This window comes from Ochotona curzoniae, unplaced genomic scaffold (genome assembly GCF_017591425.1).
Source record: "Ochotona curzoniae isolate NIBS_2020 unplaced genomic scaffold, NIBS_Ocur_1.0 contig_2210, whole genome shotgun sequence".
Classification (NCBI taxonomy): Eukaryota; Metazoa; Chordata; class Mammalia; order Lagomorpha; family Ochotonidae; genus Ochotona; species Ochotona curzoniae.
In genome coordinates this window covers 37,765,293-37,784,879 of record NW_024465369.1, presented here as the reverse complement: position 1 = coordinate 37,784,879, position 19,587 = coordinate 37,765,293, and the positions used below count along the sequence as shown (strand labels likewise).

The window sequence follows — 19,587 nt, the reverse complement described above, 5'->3', positions numbered from 1 at the left end:
CATGAAGTTAATTGACATGGTAGTAAGTGACCAATATGTTAGAAAATGCAAGTTCTTAACTACATCCTGTGACTACTTCATTGACATTTCAATTTTAGTTTATACACAACTGGCTGTTATATGCCTTAAAATGGTTATAGGGTACTATTCAACTGCCTCATTTTTATATCTAGCAGCTTATAGTATTCAAGCGTGTTTTCTACTGAACTTCGTGAATTTTAGGCTAGTCCAATCAGGCTTATAACCCTAACTAGGCATATATTAACAATTGAGGAGCAGAACAGTTTTAGGAGGGGTGTGCAGGGAAATCTTCAATACCTTAGTGAGGAGTAACTAATTTTTGTGTCCTACCTAGTAAGGTATATGTGAGTCCAAGATGACTGTTTCCTGTCTGGAACAGATTTTTTTTAAGTGACTAAGGCAGAGTCCTAAAAATATTTAAACAGAAGCAACTTTCAGTTACATTTTCAATTATCATATACCATTTGTGAAGTGTCCAAAGAAATAATCGTTCTTGTCTCATCAGCAGGACACATTAAGCCATACGAAACACTTGTTCCTCCTGCCAAAATAGAAAACAAATTTAGAATATTTTGCACTTCTAAGGCAAATTCCTAATATAAAGTATACAAATAGGTCCACTAGGACAGTAATGCCTATTTCTATTTTACAAAATGCAGTATGCAAATGCGAACATACTAAAAAGCAAATCCATCTTTACTTCATGCTGTGTACCAAAATGAAATAAATTATAGAACTGCAACACCTGTACACACACAATTAAGTCAAGCCACTAGTAATCTGTGAACTCCACACCACAAATAGAAAAGTTCTGGGCTGGCACACAATTGGTACATAGAATTAAGCTAATTCTCTGCCTGTGGTACTGGCATACTATACAGGGATAGTTTGTGTCATGGCTACTCCACTTCCAATCCAGCTCCCTATTTATGGCCTGGGAAAGCAACAGAGGAGCGCTCAAGACCTTAGGCCCCTGCACCACAAGGGCGGCCCACAAGAAGCTCCTAGCTCCTGGTTCCAGATTGGCTCACCTCTGGCTGTTGTGGCCATCTGGGGAGTGAACTAGTGGACGGAAGATTTCTCTGTCTCTCCTTCTTTGCATTAACTCTGCCTCTTAAATATTATTAATAATAATAAGTAAATAAACCTTTAAAATAAGAAAAGCTGTAAGCTAATGATTACTAAATTTCATCCCAGGGACACCATTACTTCCTTTGTAGCATAATTATGAGTTATCATTTAAAATAATATCTCATAAGCTCCGAAACTAAGAAGTCAGGATAAAAACAAACCAGAAATTTCCAGACTGAACAATACTTATAAAATAATTTTTAGGTTTATCAGTGAAAACTGATTTTATTGTAGAACAAATAAAACTTTTAAAAGTATACTGCCATTTTTTCTCTTAACATCTGTTTCCAAATGAAAATGCTTTCTTGACATCAATAAAGGATAATACAATGCTCTTAGTTCTTATCTAGATCTCTATCATTTCATTATATTAAAAATGTTTTAATTGATATTTTCAAACATTTTGCATGGAAGAAAACATATGCAACTTATCTTCCACAGAAACAGTCTGTTGATCGGTAATGTTCAGTTTAATTTAACGAGGTGAAACCATGAGCTGTCAGTTAACAGCATGATCTTGTGGTCAATTATCACTATTTATCATAGTTAACAGAAATCAGAAAAATATTTCATAGTAAATGGCAATATAATGCCTTTTTTGGGCATGATTTCCAAGAAAGTCTCAGCTGAAGAGACCATCTGGAGCTTCTGGAGTCGTAAAGGATCCCATTTCCATTCCATCAATGGCAATTCGATCAGTCATGGTAATTTCCTTTGGCTCATGAAAGATGTTAAAATACTGCAATCAATAAATGACCTCAAAAAATCAAATTTGTTTTACTGCTAAACACCGTTCAATTCCGTATCAAAAGATATTCTTGATTCGGCCACCCCTATATTGACTGATCCAGTAGACAGTGCTCTGTGCTTACTCTGTTTCTCAAAGCTTTATGCTTGGGTATATTCACATTAGATTTTAACAAACAAAATTCTTTCCATAAACATACATGTCAGAAATAATGACTAAAGTACTAACATTTTTTATTTAGTACCCAAATGGAATTCAAATGACAAAAGTTATGATCTAAAGGGTATTTCATGTAGCAAACAGTTTAAGTAGGCTTAGAACGGACTCAGAAGCAACATAACCACAACTATAAGAATGTCTGTTCTTAGCAGAATGACACAAATATTTAAAATAAGAACAGTTTAAATGAAAAGAACAAATTTATATCATATCAAAATTTAAAAACCATATTACTTACCACCAATTGGTATGATACAAAGGTTATATTTGCACGCTAGATTCACAATCTTAACTACATCATCATGACATGCTGTAAAAAAGTAAAGTTAATCACAGGGACATGAATAAAACGTGGGTAACTATAAAATAAATGTCTAACAAAGTGCTTCAATGTCTAAAACTTAATTTATTCAATTAACACTTTAAACAATCATATCAAAATAAAACTTGTCATTGTAAACCTCAGATTTATAAAAAAGCCACAAAAATAGCAAGAATTTCTTTCATCACATACACCAGACAATATTTTACCTAACAATACTGCAATTATCCAAATCAAACAATTAACAATCTACACACTTTACTCAGATTTTGTCAACTGTCCCATTAATATCCTCCTTTCTAGACCAGGAATAAATTTAGGATCACACATTACATTTAACTATCATGCCTCGCATCTTCTTTGAAAACAGACATTTCCTCAGTCTATCTTTAATTTTCAAAATCATGATACTTTTGAGCAACACTGGTCAGTTATTTCATAGACTGTTCCTCAACTAGGTTTTGTGTATTTCCTTATGAGTAAGTTTAGTATGAACATTCTAATGGTAATTTCACAAAAAACAGATTTTGTGCCTTTCTCATTGTATTGTATCAGGAAGCACATAATGCAGATATGATTCATTTCTTGCAATGTTAATTTTTATCATCCTGTTAGGAAGTGTAGATATTTCCTGTTGAAATTAGTGTCTTGTGGGAGACAGACTATATAAACATAATTTCACATTATATTTTCACTCACTAATTTTAGCACCATGAATAACCTTTACTGTTTAAATAAATATTAAAATACAAGCTTTACTGCACATGAATTCCTTTTAATTGCACATAACTGGGGGATTCATCAATACAACAGTTACATAAGTAACAAAAACTTTGGATATGATGGTCTTAAATGCAAAATAAAACACTGCTAAGACTCAAACTGACTGGCAGCAGGACATTAGTGAAGAGAACAACATGGCAAAGAGATTGTTTTAGAAAAATAGATCTTTCGCTAGATCTGACAGAATATGAGTTATCATGCAGGAAAAAAACTTAAGGTAAAAAAATCTCAGCAAGTATTTAATGTTAAGTGCTAAGATCTTAAAAGACCTCAGTCTAGCATGACTACTGGCCTTACAGGTGAGAACAGTAGGTTCCACTTCAGTCTCTCTTCTCTGTCCTTGAACAAGCTGTGCTGGGACTTCCGTGATAAGCAGCTCTCACAAGTCAATGGCGACCCACAGCCTACCTGCCAGTCACACACGGTGAATGTGATCTGAGGCACACCTGTCAGCTGTGCATGTTGTATATGACCTGTGACTCCAGAAAGATCGATGTGATTCTAGCCAATCACAGTGTCATTACTGGGTGGGAGGACTGTCAGAAGGTGCCCATCTGCCTTCCCCTTTCTTAGTCTATATAAATTTGTGCTTGTTTGATAATAAACAGACATGTTCCCCCAGACTGTCTCAGGTGGTCTGGGCTGCTGCTGAACACCATCGCCTCACCCTCTCAGCGGTTTTAGGGGCCTACTGCTCAGAAAACCCCAGACAGGTTTGCTTAAAGCTACTAACATGTAATTTTTGTCATTCCAATTTTTTTTAAAAGGTTTATGTATTTTTACTGGAAAATCAGATTGACAGAAAGGAGAGACAGAGAGAAAGATCTTCTGCCAACTGGCTCACTCCCAAAGTGACTGCAACAGCCAGAGATGAGCCAATCTGAAGCCAGAAGCCAGGAGTGTCTTCCAAGTCTTCCAAATGGGTGCAAGGTCCCAAGGTTCTGGGTCATCTTCTATTGCTTTCCCAGACCACAAGCAAGGAATTGGAAGGAAAGTGGAATATCTGGGATACGAACCAGTGCACACATGGGATCCCAGCTTATGCAAGGTGATTAAGCCAGTAGGCGATCACACCAGGCCCTGTCATTCCAATTTTTAATAAAATCTCATTTTTAAGCTTTCAGATTAAGCTTATAAAGCTTACTATTTGTCTTGGCCCTGCATGATGGCCTAGCAGCTAAAGTCCTCACCTTACACACACTGGGATCCCATTTGGGCACCAGTTTGTGTCCTGGCAGCCGTTTCCTGTACAGCTCCCTGACTGTAGCCTGGGAAAGCAGTCGAGGACGGCCCAAAGCCTTGGGACCCTGAACATGGGTGGGAGACCCAAAAGAAGCTCCTGGTTCCTGACTTCGAATTGGTGCAGTTTCAGCCATTGCAGCTGCTTAGGGAGTAAAACAACGGATAGAAGATCTTCCTCTCTATCTCTCCTGCTCTCTGTATATCTGAATTTCCAATAAAATGAAATAAATCTTAAAAAAAAACTATTTGTGGTAAAAATTTTTACTAAATGTAATACTAATTAAGTAAAGATCAATAAAACACATTAATATGTCTGTTCAAAAACTTTAGAAAGGCAAAACTTCCTTTAAAGTATTAACTAACAAAGTCACTCAATCAAAATCCTTCCCTGACCTTATTATCTAAAACAGCACACGCCCATCTCACCATCTACTCTTTCTCATTCTACCCTCTTAGAAGAGAACCAACCTAATGGGAAGTACTTTACCAAGTAAGAAAACTTGTTCAATAGCTGACTGACTCTGTTTCCTAATCTGCGCAGTATTTCTTAAAGCAAGGCATTTTTTTTCCCAATATGATATTCTCTTAGTTTTTAAATAGTCAAACACATGGGGAGAAAAGTATTTAAAAAGCACACTTGAAGGAAATTCTCAAGATACAGCTCAGGTGGGGGCCAGCACTGTGGCAGAAAGGGTAAAGCCACTGCCTGCATTGCTGGTATCCTATGTGGATGCTTGTTCTTGTCCCCACTGCTCCATTTTCAATCCAGCTCCCAGCTAGCTGTCTGGCTAAAGCAGCAGAAAATGGCCCTTGCATGCAAGCAGAGACCTAGATGAAGGTCTTGTTCTGGGCTTCATCCTGGCCTTGCTGCAGCAGCTATCTGAAGAAGAACCAACAGTCTCTCTCCCTCTTCTCCATTTCTGTTAACTCTGCCCTTCAATACATATAATTCTTTTTAAAAAGAGGGGAGTGGTGCTTTGGCATATCAGGTAAAGCTGCCACCTGCAGCACAAGCATCCCAGTTCAAGTCCTGGTTGTTCCATTTCCAATCCAGCTTCCTGCTAATGTGCCTGTGAAAGCCATGGAAGATGGTCCAAGTGCTTAAGTCCCTGCACCCACGTGGGAGACCCGGAAAAAGTTTCTGGCTCCTGCCGTGGACCAACCCACCTCTGGCTGTTGTGGCCATCTGTGGAGTAAACTAGCAGATGGAAGATCTGTGTCTCTCCCTTTATCTCTATAACACTGCCTTTCAGATACACAAATTTTTGGGGAAAAAAATACCCAAATCAAACCCAAATAATCTCTCAAAATTCAATTCATTTCAAAGGCATGTAAATTTTACATCTTTTCAGCATACTAGCTGTTGTCAACAAACTATTATTAAGTAGTGGTTATCAGCTATTTTAATTATTTCCAAACATATGACTATATCAATGATTGCCAATGATTTCATTAAGCTTCTAAAACATTACCAAGAAATTCATTTTTCTACTAACCTCTCAATATAATTATTTACCTTTAAAATAAAGACTTCATCATTAACAATAAAATCAGTCTTTAAAGCCTAACAAACACTTCAATATGATCAGATCAAAAATACTTCCAGGGCAAGCATGTGACCCAGCAGTAACTGCACTTAAGAAGCTTGAATCCCTTATTGGAACAACTGGGCTTGGGCTGTAGCTCTGCTTCTCATTCCAGCTTCCTGATAAAATTTTGAGAGCCTGTAGATTATGGTTCAAGTAGTTGGGACACCCATGTGGGAAGGCCTAGATTGAATTCCTAGCTCTCAGCCTCCTCATGAGAGTGAATTACTAGATAGGAGTGGCTGGTTTTCTGCCTTTCTTTCTCCCTAGCTCTCTGATATCTCCCTCAAAAATAAATAAATGTTTTGAAAAATGAAAAAATAAAGGACTTCATGATTTTTGGTAAACTCTCTTAAAATATAGCCTTTTGTACTCTTCACAATTCATATGTTAAGAAATACCTATCTCTACCACTGAATTTACTTAAGATTTAGCAATACTGAATTGATACAAAAAAGAAAACAAACTTACTTGGCCATAAAACTATATCAGGAATTCGCTGAAACATTCCTTCCCTGAGCAAAAATATCTCATGAAGACAATGACCTGTTTTGTGATTTAAAAGAGATAAATTTAAAAACACCTTAAATTACAGAAAATTTATGTAGCTAGATAAATAAATAGTATTAATATAAAGTAAGTTACCATGAGCTCTAAATACCCGATCTTCTGCTTCTTGTGAATATGAAATATTAGTTTCTTTAAGTTCACGAAGAAAGTCTTCATTTACAATAGAAGGAGGTGTATCACTAGGATTTAAAGATGCCTAAAAAAGAGAATTAAAATCTTCAACTTAGTTCTAGAAAACAAATTTTGAATACATCTGTTAGGAAGAATGACTTTAATATACATATATTTTTACATCTCAAGATAAAAGCATAGAAGAGTGGCAAGTAATACCAAGTAATTATCTTTCTCTGCCTTGCAAATAAAATAGAAAAGGGATCAACAGTAGCTAAAAGTAACACATCAAAACCTGATAAAATTTCTGAATATGGCATGTGGATTTATCAGTATCAAAGAAAAGTAATTCTTCCGAATGAGCAGCCATGGCTCTCTGTGCTACCCCAACACCCTGGGTCTTAACAACGGTCACAAAGTAACCAAGAACGCAGGAAAGTCCAAATACCACCACGACTGCGGGAGCCTGAGTAGCCTGAGTTCGTGTCATGTGGGATATGACCTGAGAGGTGTGCGGCCTTCGCCCTCTAGGTGCACCACCGTGCCATGAAGCTCCTCAAGGTCTCCAAGGATGAGCAGTGCTCAAGTTCATCAAGAAGGTACACACACTCATCTTGGTCAAGAGGAAGTGGGAGGAGCTGAGCAGCATGCTGGCCACCAGGAGGCTGGCTGCTGCCAAGGACTGAGCGACCCTTCTGTCCCCCGTCCTCGCCTTTGCAATAAATCTCTCTGGGCCCACCAGAAAAAAAAAGGAAGAAAGAAAAAGGGGGAGAGGGAAAGAGAGAGAAAAAAAATTAATTACAAATAATCAAGAGAACTAAGAAACTTCAGATAACAAGAGACCTGTAAGAAAAGTAAAAGGCATAGTATGGAAAGAATAAGGGAATTAGTTGTTAATTTACCAACTAGAATAAAACAATGTGGCTGTATAAGTAAATCTAACAAGCACTCACTGAATACCTACACAACTTAATAACAAGTTGAATCAAATAGAGAATACACCCCAAGACATAGTCCCTGTAGTTACAGACTTTACACCCAAAGAGACATGCAAAACACCATGCTGATGCAAATAATACAAAAATTTTAAATGGATTTTAAAATGCTACAGATTTCATTAGTTTCACATATAAAGTTTTCGAATCCTACTTTCAGAAGAGCAAAACCACATAAACTAAAATTCTGTATCACCTATTAAAATGTTCAGTAAACATTCTAACATTAAATATCACCTTTTATTTTAAATTATTCTGCATTAATGATTGATTACTGTAAGTTTACTAGTCTAAAAGTAACAGCAACTTATTTTGATGTTTTATTTTATTTTTTTATTTATATTTTGTTACAAACTGCTTTCCAAAGAATTAACACTTTCACTACACTACTCCTCTGTAAGACACAGAACAAGAAGTTACTCAAATAAAAATAACCAAAGCTCAGAGAGGATAAAAAAACTTGCTGGATAAATTCTAAAATTAGAATCTAAAATTGTGACCCTAAAAAATCGACCCTAAAACCATAACAAGACCAATAAAACTAATAAGCCTCATGATTCAAGAAAAAGAAAAAAAAAAAAACTACACTAAAGCAAATATAGTAAATTATTAAGATTTGGAGATAGAAGAAACACACTTAAGCACTAAGTTATCATTCTTATTTGCTTACTTTAGAGGTAGTTTTATGCTCCAGACTTACTCCAAGGGTGTTTTGGATCCATTCTTTAAAAGTTGGTAAAACCATGCCACTAAGAGGATACCTAAGGCACAAAGAAGGTAAAAGATTAGAGCAAAGTATTTTCATTTCCATGTAAAGGTATAGTTCTTCTTCAGGTAATGGCTAAGCAGCTCCTACTAAACCAACTCTCCCACATATAAATATAACTGAACTCTACACAAAACCGAACTGAAACAAATGAAACCCAACTATGGCAATGCAGAATCGAGGAGCCAAAATCAGGCAAAAGCAACAACAACAAACAAACAAAAATAACGACAAAAAACAACGGAACAGGGTGTGTTATACTTAGAGAATACTCAGATGATATTTAGTTTTTCTCTATTTTAGTTTTTATTAATTTATTCTATTTACATGAAAAGCAGAGAAGGAGAGAAACAAAGGGAGAGAATGAAGAGAAGAAGAGAGAAAGAGACTCCAATCTGTTGATTCATTCCTCAAACACCCAGAATAGCTGCAGATGAGCCAGATAAAGCCAAAAGCGAGGAACTCAACTCAGGTCTCATTTGTGTGGCCGGGACCTGATCACCTGAGTCAACATTTGCTGTCTCCCAGAGTGAAGACAAGCAGGAAGCTGGAATGGGATAATGGAGTCTAGACTCAAAGAGATTGAAGCATTCCAGCAGCAGCTTAACCACTGCACCAAATGCCACACTTTGCTTTGCTTGTTCCAACAGGTTCCAACCTGAGGAAAAGCCTAGCTGGTGCAGCAAAGAGTAATAAAAAATACCAAAAACTTACAGCTTCCAGGCTTGAGGACCACAGGATAGTGTTTGAAATGAACACAGCATTTGAAAAGCACACAAAGAAACCACCTAAGAGAAGGATCTATACAACAGCTCAGTCCAGACGTCTGGTTGATCCTGAAGTACACAGGTGCGGAGTATGTAGTGAAGTCTTTCAAACAGCTTGTAGAAACTAAAAACGCTGAACACAGAACTCAACTGCTCACCCACCACCACAGAGCAACAGAAATCAGAGTTTAAGATCACCCAAGCCGATTGCTTGATTTTAAAAAGCACAACAAAAGCACTACCAACAAAAACTTCTTTAGAATATAACACCATCCATAGTTTCAATTACATACATTAACAATGTCCAAGATATACTCCAAAATTACTAGACAAAAACAAATAAAAACATAACCCTAAATGAAGAGAAAGGGTAGCTACTGATTGACCCCTAGATAATCCAAGATACTGGAAATAATTTTAAAGCAGCTTTTACAATTATCTAAGGATGAAGGGGAAAAAAAATACGCTCCCCATGAATAACAAAAAGGATTACTGGAGAAATAGAAACTAAAAAAGAAAAAAAAAATAGAAATTCTATACTTTAAACTTAGGCATTCTGTTGGTATCTCGTTACAATTCCCGGGATCCATGTCCCTTCCAGCTTCCTGCCTGTGGCCCAGGAAAGCAGTCGAGGACGGCCCAAAGCTTTGGGATCCTGCACCCACATGGGAGACCCGGAAGAGGCTCCTGGCTTCGGATTGGCATAGCATCGGCCATTGCGCTCACTTAGGGAGTGAATCATCGGACGGAAGATCTTCCTCTCTGTCTCTCCTTTCTGTATATCCGCCTTTCCAATAAAAAAATAATAAAAATAAATCTTAAAAAAAAAAAGAAAGAAAGAAATCAACTTCCGGAAGAAAAAAGAAATTAACAACACCAAGAAGTTAAACAACATGCTATTAAATGTCCAACGTGTAGCTGAAGAAGTGAAAATCAAGAACCTTCTTGAAGAAAATGATGCCATTGCATGATCTACAAGTCACTGAATGATTTAATCAGAAGAAAGTGTTTTGAAGAGATGAAACCAACAGAAAACAACAAAACCCATGTGATATAGTTTCCACTGATCTTTGTTGGAGTGTGTCTCCTCCCCACAATAAACAGATGGGTTTTGTTTTTTAATCCAGTCTACTAATCTATGATGTTTGATTGAGCTTAAGCAATTTACATTCAGAGTTAAATATACATAGGTGGTACTTTGGTCCTGTCATTTTAGGAATGGGTTGTTCATTGATTTAGTCTTCTGTTGTCATTTTACTGTGATGTTCTTCCCGTTTGCCTTTGTTTTTGGTAGGTGCTATTCCTCTTCTCTGTCAAGAGAACATCTTGAAGTATCATTTGTAGAGCAGGTTTGGAAGAGGCAAATTCTTTTAGCTTTTCTTTACTATGGATTTTGTTTTGTGGCTCTTCATTTAAGGGAAGGTAAAGTAGTTGTGTAATGGAGACTGTCATATCTAGTAACATGTCATTTAATATCATGACATTGTAAATTTCTATTTTTCTTTCTATTGTTGATTCTGTATCATGACTTTTCATTTAAGGAATGTACAGTAGTTATGTAATGGAGACTAACAACCAGATGTGAGGATGCAGTGTGGTCGGCATCTCTGTTTCCATTAAAGACAAAGATGGACTTACAGTGAAACTGTTTATATTATATTTTGACAATAGGATTCTGGACTCCCTGCCATTGTCCATGCCCTCAATGATGAACATATGACTGAGTATGAAGAACTATATGTTAGTAATGATATAAAGGAACTAGGGGGGGGGAGGGAATTGGGGAGGGGATAGGGGAATATGGAACTGTATCGTAAAATGATAGCAATAATAATAAAATGTGAAAAAAAAATAAAGCAACCTTGTATGCCAGGGAAAAATCCCACTTGATCCAAATAAATAATCTTTCCGATGCATTAAAAGAAAGAAAGAAAGAAAGAAAGAAAGAAAGAAAGAAAGAAAGAAAGAAAGAAAGAAAGAAAGAAAGAAAGGAAGAAAGGAAGAAAGAAATACGAGGTTACTTTCAACAAATCAATGGCATGAGAATGAGATGGAGGAATGGCTGCAGACCTGATTTGGATCCTGAGTTAAATAAACAACCCATAAATGGCACTGGAAAGATAACTGAAGAGAAGATAAATATGGGTTGGATAATTAGGTACTATATAATTTTTTCCTATTTTGGAAGTATAATAGTGATAACAGATAATAAGTTCTGTTAGGTCCTTTTAAAAAAAAATTGTGTATTTATTTTACTTGAAAAGCAAAGACAGAAATGTAAATAGGGACCTCCCACCCACTGGTTCACTCCCTAAACGTACACAGCAGCCAGAGGTGAGTCAGGCAAAAGCTGAGAACCTGGAACTTAATCCAGGTCTCCAATGAGAGTGCTAGAAACCCACCCCTTTGGGCTACCTCCCCAAGTACACAACAGCAGGAAGCTGGAACCAGGAAGAGAGACAGGATTTAACTTCAGGCACCCTGTTAAGGGATACAGGTGCATATAAAGATACCTAAACTCTTCACCAAATGCCCTTCACAGCTCCTTATTTTTAAGAGATACATACATAAATATTGAAAGGTGATACGATGACATCACAATTCAAAATATTACAGAAAAGAAAGCAATTGTGACAAGTGTTCATAATTTTTATATTGCAGGCAGGATCAATGTGACGTCCTTTATTTTTAGGCATGCTTTAAATTTTTCATATAACCTAAAGTGAAAAGGAACAAATCAAGATTACCTTTTCCCAGTCAATTCAGCTTGGCCCTTCTTATTGAAGAAGAACTTGGAATCATTGTATCCCCATCCATTCCATTTCATGACTTCTTGCCTAACAAGAAGGGAAAAAAAGATACTAATGAGACTTTTGCTAAAGTTCTCAAAACTGAACAATATATTACTCTTAATCCTTAAAGTCATTTAAAAGACATATTTTAAAAATGTTTTCAAAAGCTAAAAAAAGTAATAAAAGTAGACTCTGTTCCCCCTAATATATTTGCTTACATTAGTATATACTAAAACTTCTATATATTAGTATCTTTAAGTATATGAAGAATCTTTCTGGTGCACAGTGACTGCTTCACAGAGAACTATAACCAATAAATCTAATGGATTCACAGGAAAAAAGAGTGAAAAAAAATAAGACATGCCTAGATTATTTTTCATTTTTTAACATCGATGAGTCTATATTGTAGGTTGGGCTAAAAAATTTTTGCAAACAGAACCAAGAATGCATTTACTACGAAGGAAAAACTGGTTTACAAGATTTAGTCATTTACAGTAGTCTTTTAATAAAGTACAGGTGAAAGCCTCAGAGTTCACAAATATTCTAAATTCTTCCACTTCCACATGGCTACCAATTTCTACCTTAACCTATACAGCATAACAGTTCATCAGTTTTTAGCATTAAAAAAATTCGATTTGTAATTGCCAAAATACCACTATTTTAAAATAATTTCATTAAAATCAATGGCTCACTCATTCAATTTTGTGTATCACATATGAAGAGTTGAGCCTATGTATAATACAATAAGCCAAAGTACTAAAACATTGTGTCAATTTTTATCACAAGATTTATAAAAAAAAAAATGTATTATGCATTTATTTAAGATAGCAAGAGGCAGAGAGTTCCTTTTTGCACACTCCCTCAGTGTCCACAATGGCTAGAATGGGACATAGTTAGAGCAATCGAGGTTTCTCACAAAAGTGGCAACAACTCAACTACTCGGGTCATCTCTGATGCTTCCCAAGTCTGCACTGTCGGGAAGCTGGAGACAAGAGACACAGCTGATTAAAGTCAGGAACTTAATGTGGGACATAGGTATCTTAACTGCTAGGCTAAACTGTAGTCAACAATTTCATGTGGTTCTCAAATGTGATCTTGGCTACTAAATAAACTGGAGATGAGCTTCTTACTACAAACTCAAAATTACAATTTATGATAAAAAATAATAATAACTTGTTGAAAACTTCTCTACCTGGAAAGTTATTTGTTACAATAAAACTTTAAGAAAAATCAAGATACACTCAGAAAATGTTTAATTGTCCTTGATTCTCAAAGAAAGAGAAAATGGTACATGATTAGCAAGTTTTTCATTACAATCATAATTCTTACCCTAATTCAAAGGCTTTCCAAACAAGTGGAACATGAAATGAACATAAAACAAAAAGAGTTGCATACAAGTAATTATAGCTGTATTGAAATCTCCATCTTCACAAAATTGAAACTAACAAGGCTCTGTTTATCTTTTATTATTATTATTAAATTTATTTACTTGAAAGGCAGAATGCCAGAGCAAAAGGAGAGTAAGAAAGAAACAGAGAGAGAGAAGAAAGCAAGAAGGGTAGAAAGATTTCCATGGGCTATTGCACTTCCAAATGCTAGAGAAACATCTAGCTGAAGCCAGGACCTCCACCTGAGTCTCCCATGCAGTGGCAGGACTCCAACTACTTGCTGCCCCCTCAGGCGGCATTGGCAGAAATTGGATCAGAAACACAGTCACTGGCACTTTGATACACGATGCAGGTATCCCAAGCAACAACTTAACCTACTGCAACACAAGGCACACTCCACATGATTCTGCTTAAAATTACAGCTTGCTACCAACAAAAACTATATCTCTAGTTAAAAAAAAAAAAACACCTTCAAAATATCTCAAAAGCATTCATACATAGGCTACTTTTTGTAGATGAATAAGTTTCCAACTAAACACAATATTTATCTCTAATCTCACAACATCCCTACTTCACTATAGAGGGAAGTTCTGGAACAGAAATTTTGCAAAAATCTCAACTGGAAAGCCTTATGATTGTGTAATGATTGATATACTCATTTCCTTAAGGCTATACTTTCTAAAACCAAGTTAATTTGTCCTTCATTTTACTTTTTTCATGCTTAAATTCTCTTCACTTCATAAATTTTAATTCACATAATATTTTATATTTCATTAATAATTTCATTGGAAGGTTAATGTGTAACTTAATATACACATAAATTTGTACCTGTGAATGAATTTTATTAGTGAATATAAACATTCTCATGAATTCTGTACTCCACAAAATAATAATCTTTACACAAAATAAATTCAAAAAGGCCAACATAATCATTTTGCCCTTATACTACAACCAGTAGGTAGTGGGAAATCATTTCAGTACAGATACTAAGTTTTCTACTCTTATAAAGTTTACCAATAATAACAATTTTCCCTAAATTCAATTCCTGAACTTAAAAAATGAAAATTATCCCCAGATGGCCCCAAAGAAAAAAGCTAAAGCTGGTTATGCAGGCTCACTCTTAGCACAAGCAAATGAATCAAAGTAAACAGGAAAGATTTGCTGTTACACACACACTAATAATGAAGAGATTTATATGCCATCTTGGGTCTTAAATTTGCAAGTAGAATAATATCCTAGAGAACTACCAAGCTTCCAAGTGTAAGCTAACGTACCTTCTCTCTTGCAATACTAGTTAGAAAAATCTTATGATATGAGCTTATCTTATTTAAATCAAACTTTAGTGTCTTCTCAGAAGTTGAAATGTAGGCATTTGGGATACATTTGGTGATCAGTATTGTCACTTAAACAGTATAAAAATTAAAATATCAGTTACCCATAAGCCAATCTTCAGACAGCTTCAAGTACTAACGTGTTAAAGTAAGCAAATTTTGTCATCTTTAGTTTTAAACTTTTACACATAGGTATTCTCTCAAATTGCTAATATGTACTAAAACAGTTAAGAACTATGTGATTAAAATTTTGAATGACATATTACAAAAATAATTGTACAAAAGGTACACTGAAGGGCGTCACAGCATTAACATTTTAAAATCACAGTAAAGCTTAGAAACCACCCAGATCAACTGCTCATTTTTCAGACAAATAAACTGCATTCAAATTTAGCCAAACCCACAGAGTAAAAAAATGTTGCAGTTTCAGAAAGCTAATTCTTGGTCTCATCAATCTTCCTTTTTAGAGAGGCAATATTCTGAAACCCACAATAATCTGAAATAATCTGAAGCCCATGAAAATAGTTATGCTCTCAAATACCCAAAATTATGTAAAGGAACCCCTCTTTTATAGCACATCAATATTATACTGAGCATTATGTCATCTTTTTTTTTTTTTTGTAATCGTTCTTTTAAACTTGACCAGAAGAAAAAGTTCAAAATCAAGGTAAATCAAATGCCTTAACACCTTCTACGGGGTAGTGAATCCCACCACTCGGTGTGATTCCAGATCACTGCAAGTACTGAAATGAAGCATGATCAAAGAATCACCAACCTTCCATAAAAGTCAGAAAAATGGATTCAATTATCAACTAGTACCGACGTCAATCAGCCAATACAATCTCTTAGGTATTCCCACTCTTGGTGCTAACAAAACAAAAGCCCTCCTCCTCCCTTCACCACAAAAAAATATTTTAAAAATATTTCTGCATAAAAAAGTGAATGTTTTATGAATTTAACATATGCCCACAATATCAAATGGTACAAAAGCACTGCTAAGTGGTTTAGCAAAAGAAAATATAAATTTGTAAAATAACATCACATATACACAAGATGGCAGTATTCTCCTGATATATACTAAGTACATACTCAGTATTTTGCAATTCCCAAGATTACTACTGGCGTAATCTCAAGCTAAAATATTCACTTAGCTTTACTATTAAAAAGACCACAAAACTTTCATTTATTCATTAAGTAAAATTTTTCACATTCCTCTAGTCACACATAAATTAATCAGATTACTATTTCTTTACTAGTAGAAAGCATATATATGCCTGGTTTCTACACTTACTATTTCTAATTATGATATTTTTCACTAGAAAATAAGGAATAGAAGAAACTATTTAGCCTACTTTCATTCTGGATTAGCAAAAGAAGTTCAGCTAGCTTAAAAAAAAAAAGTTGTTAAGTATGAAACCTGTGTTCCAGTGCTATATTTTCAGCTAATCAACTAGAGTATCAGTTAAATTGAAATAAATTACACATGCAGAACAACACACACAAATTTAAAAAGAAATTCATAGGTCCAGCGATGTAACACAGAAGTAAAACCACCACTCGGGAGCCATCCTTTCATGTCCTGACCATTTCACTTCTAATTCAACTCCCTGATGAAGACAAAGTCTGAGAAAGCAGAGCAAGATGTCCCCGATACTTAGGTCTCTACCACCCAAGTGTGAATCTGCGATGAAGCTCCTGGATCCTGGATTCTGACCCAAAAAGGTCTATTAGTTAGAAATCAAGAGTTACACAGAAAGAGAGAGACAGAGTTCTTTTCACCTGCTGGCCACAATGCTAGGAGCTTCATCTATGTCTCCCACCTGAATACAGGGGGCCCAAATACTTAGGGCCATCCTTTGCTGCCTTCCCAGGCACATTATTAGGGAGCTGAACTGGAAGTGGGGCAGCTGGAACTTGAACCAGCGCTCATATGGGATGCTAGCATCAACAGGAGCAGCTTAACTTGATACACCATGACGCCAATGCCACAATATAAATCTTTTTTTTTAATCCATGATTCATTACCAAAAGTAATATATAGATTCAATATGATCCCAATAAAAATCCCAACACCATTCTCCCCAGAAATAGAAAAGATGATACAAAAATTTATCTGGAAACACAAAAGACCACAAATAGCCAATGCTATCCTGAAGAACAAAAATAAGGCTAGGGGGCCCGGTGCAATGGCTCAGCAGCTAAATCCTCATCTTGCACACACTAGGATCCCATATAAATGCCAGTTTATGTCCCGGCTCCTCCACTTCCATCCAGCTCCCTGCTTGTGGATGGAAAACAGCAGAGGACAGCCCAGAGTCTTGGGACCCTGTACTCATGTGGGAGATGTAGAAGAATCCCCTGGCTCCTGACCTCAGATCAGCTTTAAAATAAGCTTAAAATTGTGTTTCTATACAGTATACTGGTCCTACAAAATAATTTCTAAATTCATCAGTGAAGCAGAAAAGTATTTACGATATATACTGTCTGAATATGACAGTGCAATCAATGCCTTCTCAAGTATGTGAATTTATCCAAGTAACTTAGTTATTAGCAAAAAAAAAAAAGTACATGCACTTAAAAAAAGTCTCTTCCTCTTCCCTAAAAAAAAAAAAAAAAAAAAAAAAAAAAAAAGCAATACTGTTACTAATCTCCCAGTTCCCAGTGAGTGCCACTATATTTGAACTGAAAAACAATGAATGGTATCAGGCTTTGACAGTGTGACAGTATCAAAAGCTTAAGGCATAAATTCTTTCTTCTAGGCTTCATATAAAACTCACCAAGTTACATTCATCTGTTATACTTTGACTACCTCCATGAGAAGGCCAACTGAAATGGCATGAGGTTCAAAAATTTTATTTTTTCATCATGAATTAGTGTTGAATGCTAACTTTGGTAAGTGGTGAGGACAGTTAACAAAAATCAGTCTATCTAATAAGAACGACTCAAGGACTCTGACAAGATCAAGTTTCTACATAGATCAACAAGGTGATCTCCCCGCCTACCAGAAGATAGCTTTCACCTACAAAATTTGCATGCAATCATGTGGCATTTTAAACTTCAACACAATTTCTAATTTCCCCTCAAAATACCATTCTAGACTTTTAATGTCAGTTGCCCTAATAAAAATTTGGCCCTTCAATACAGTAAGCTGATCCTTGCCAATGTGATGAGCAAAGCGACTTAACTGTAAGAGATTTAGGAACATGGAAAATTGTTACCAAGAACATTAAGAACAGGAACCAACACGCACTAGTGGTAAGTCACTCAACAGAAAAATGCTATAAACTTCTACATGTAGTATAAATTTGTAGCCCAGTTATATAGTTCATGGGCATATGCTGCACAGAAATTCATACCCAACTCCTCAAGCATTATTTATAAGATGGAAGTGTCACCACAATAATTGATAAGAAAAGTAGAAAATCAATTCTGTGAAACACGAGCATTATCCAGTCATCAAAAGCAATAAGGTAGATAGACATGCAGAAACATCAGGGCATTTTAAAACAAGGCTGAACACAAAGGAAACGACAACAGCCATAATATGACAACGTTCAAACATATTTAAAAATACATACACACTTGGCACAGGCACTTAGTCAACAGTTAAGACAGTCGCGTACAGATATGTGGTGCTCAGTTCTTGACTCTGGCTCCTGACTCCACCTTTCTGACAATGCAGATCCTGGAAGGCTGCACTGATGGCTCAAGTAGTTTGGTTCCTGCCATCCACATGTAAACCTGGCTGGCATTCCCAGCTCCTGCCTCTTGTCCAAGCCCAGACTCAGTCACTGCGAACAGCAGTATCTCTTTTTTTCTCTCCCTTCCTTTTAAACAAATAATAAATAGTCATTCCAATACACTAAAAACCACTGAATATTTCACAAAACACATACTTGGATATAGGGGCAGGTATGTTAGTGAAGCATGTTCATTTGCCACCTACTTACGACACCCCATGTCAAAGTGCCTCTAAGTCCGAGCTACTGTTTCTGAGACAGCTTCCTGCTAACATATATAAAAGACACAAATGATGGTTCAAGTACCTGAATCCCAGCCACTTACACAGGAGATCCAGATAGAGTTTATGGCTCCTGGCTTTCCTTTGGCCTGGCTCTGACTGTTGCACGCATTTGGAATTTGAATCAGTGGCTTGAAAATTTCTGTTTCTCCTTCACTCCCTCCCCCTCTATCACTGTACCTTTCAAATAAATAAATAAATAAATATATATCTTAATTAAAAAAAAAACAGCATTACCTAAAGGAGGATTAAGTCTGTGGCTATGAACAAGATTAGAACAGAAGAGAAGAGAAAAAGGGGCGGGGTTGTGGGAGGGAGGGTAGTGTGGGAAGAATCATTGCGCTCCTAAATCTGTATGGTGAAATACATAAAATATGTTCACCTCATATAAGCAAAAAAATTTTTTATTTTGATACCAAAAAGAATTTGAAAACTATGTATGTGAAGAGTCCTCAGAAAGTTCATGAAAGCTATGTATTGCTAAAAAAAAAAATCAGGAGCAGGTTTTTAGCACAGCAATTAAGATACTGCTTAGGAAGTGCACACCCCAACCCAGAGGACTGGGTCTCAGTCCTGGCTGTTTTCAGTTCTGGTTCCTGCTACTGTGTACATGAGACTGTAGGTCTGGCTCAAGTAATGCCTTCCTGAGCTCCAGGCTCCTGGCTTCAGCCTGTCCCAGCTCTAGCTGTTGAGGGCCTTTGTCTGGAGAATGGAGCCAGCAGACATGAACCAGCAGAAGATGAAGACCTCTCTGGTTGGTTGGCTCTCTCTGCTTTTCAAGTATAAAAATATAA

At 36.2% G+C, this 19,587-nt stretch overlaps 1 protein-coding gene across 1 annotated transcript in view; it reads right to left on the bottom strand.

Moving 5' to 3' along the window:
• The window catches only part of AGPS (alkylglycerone phosphate synthase), a 115,836-nt gene that overhangs the window by 77,886 nt on the left and 18,363 nt on the right, over positions 1-19,587 (bottom strand). Inside the window, exons 2-7 of the mRNA XM_040971783.1 lie at positions 12,009-12,098; positions 8,399-8,489; positions 6,698-6,818; positions 6,524-6,598; positions 2,358-2,429; positions 483-562 (exon numbers count right to left, since the gene is read on the bottom strand). Of these exons, the coding sequence (XP_040827717.1) occupies positions 483-562; positions 2,358-2,429; positions 6,524-6,598; positions 6,698-6,818; positions 8,399-8,489; positions 12,009-12,098 (529 nt within the window). The remainder of the gene's footprint in view (positions 1-482; positions 563-2,357; positions 2,430-6,523; positions 6,599-6,697; positions 6,819-8,398; positions 8,490-12,008; positions 12,099-19,587) is intronic.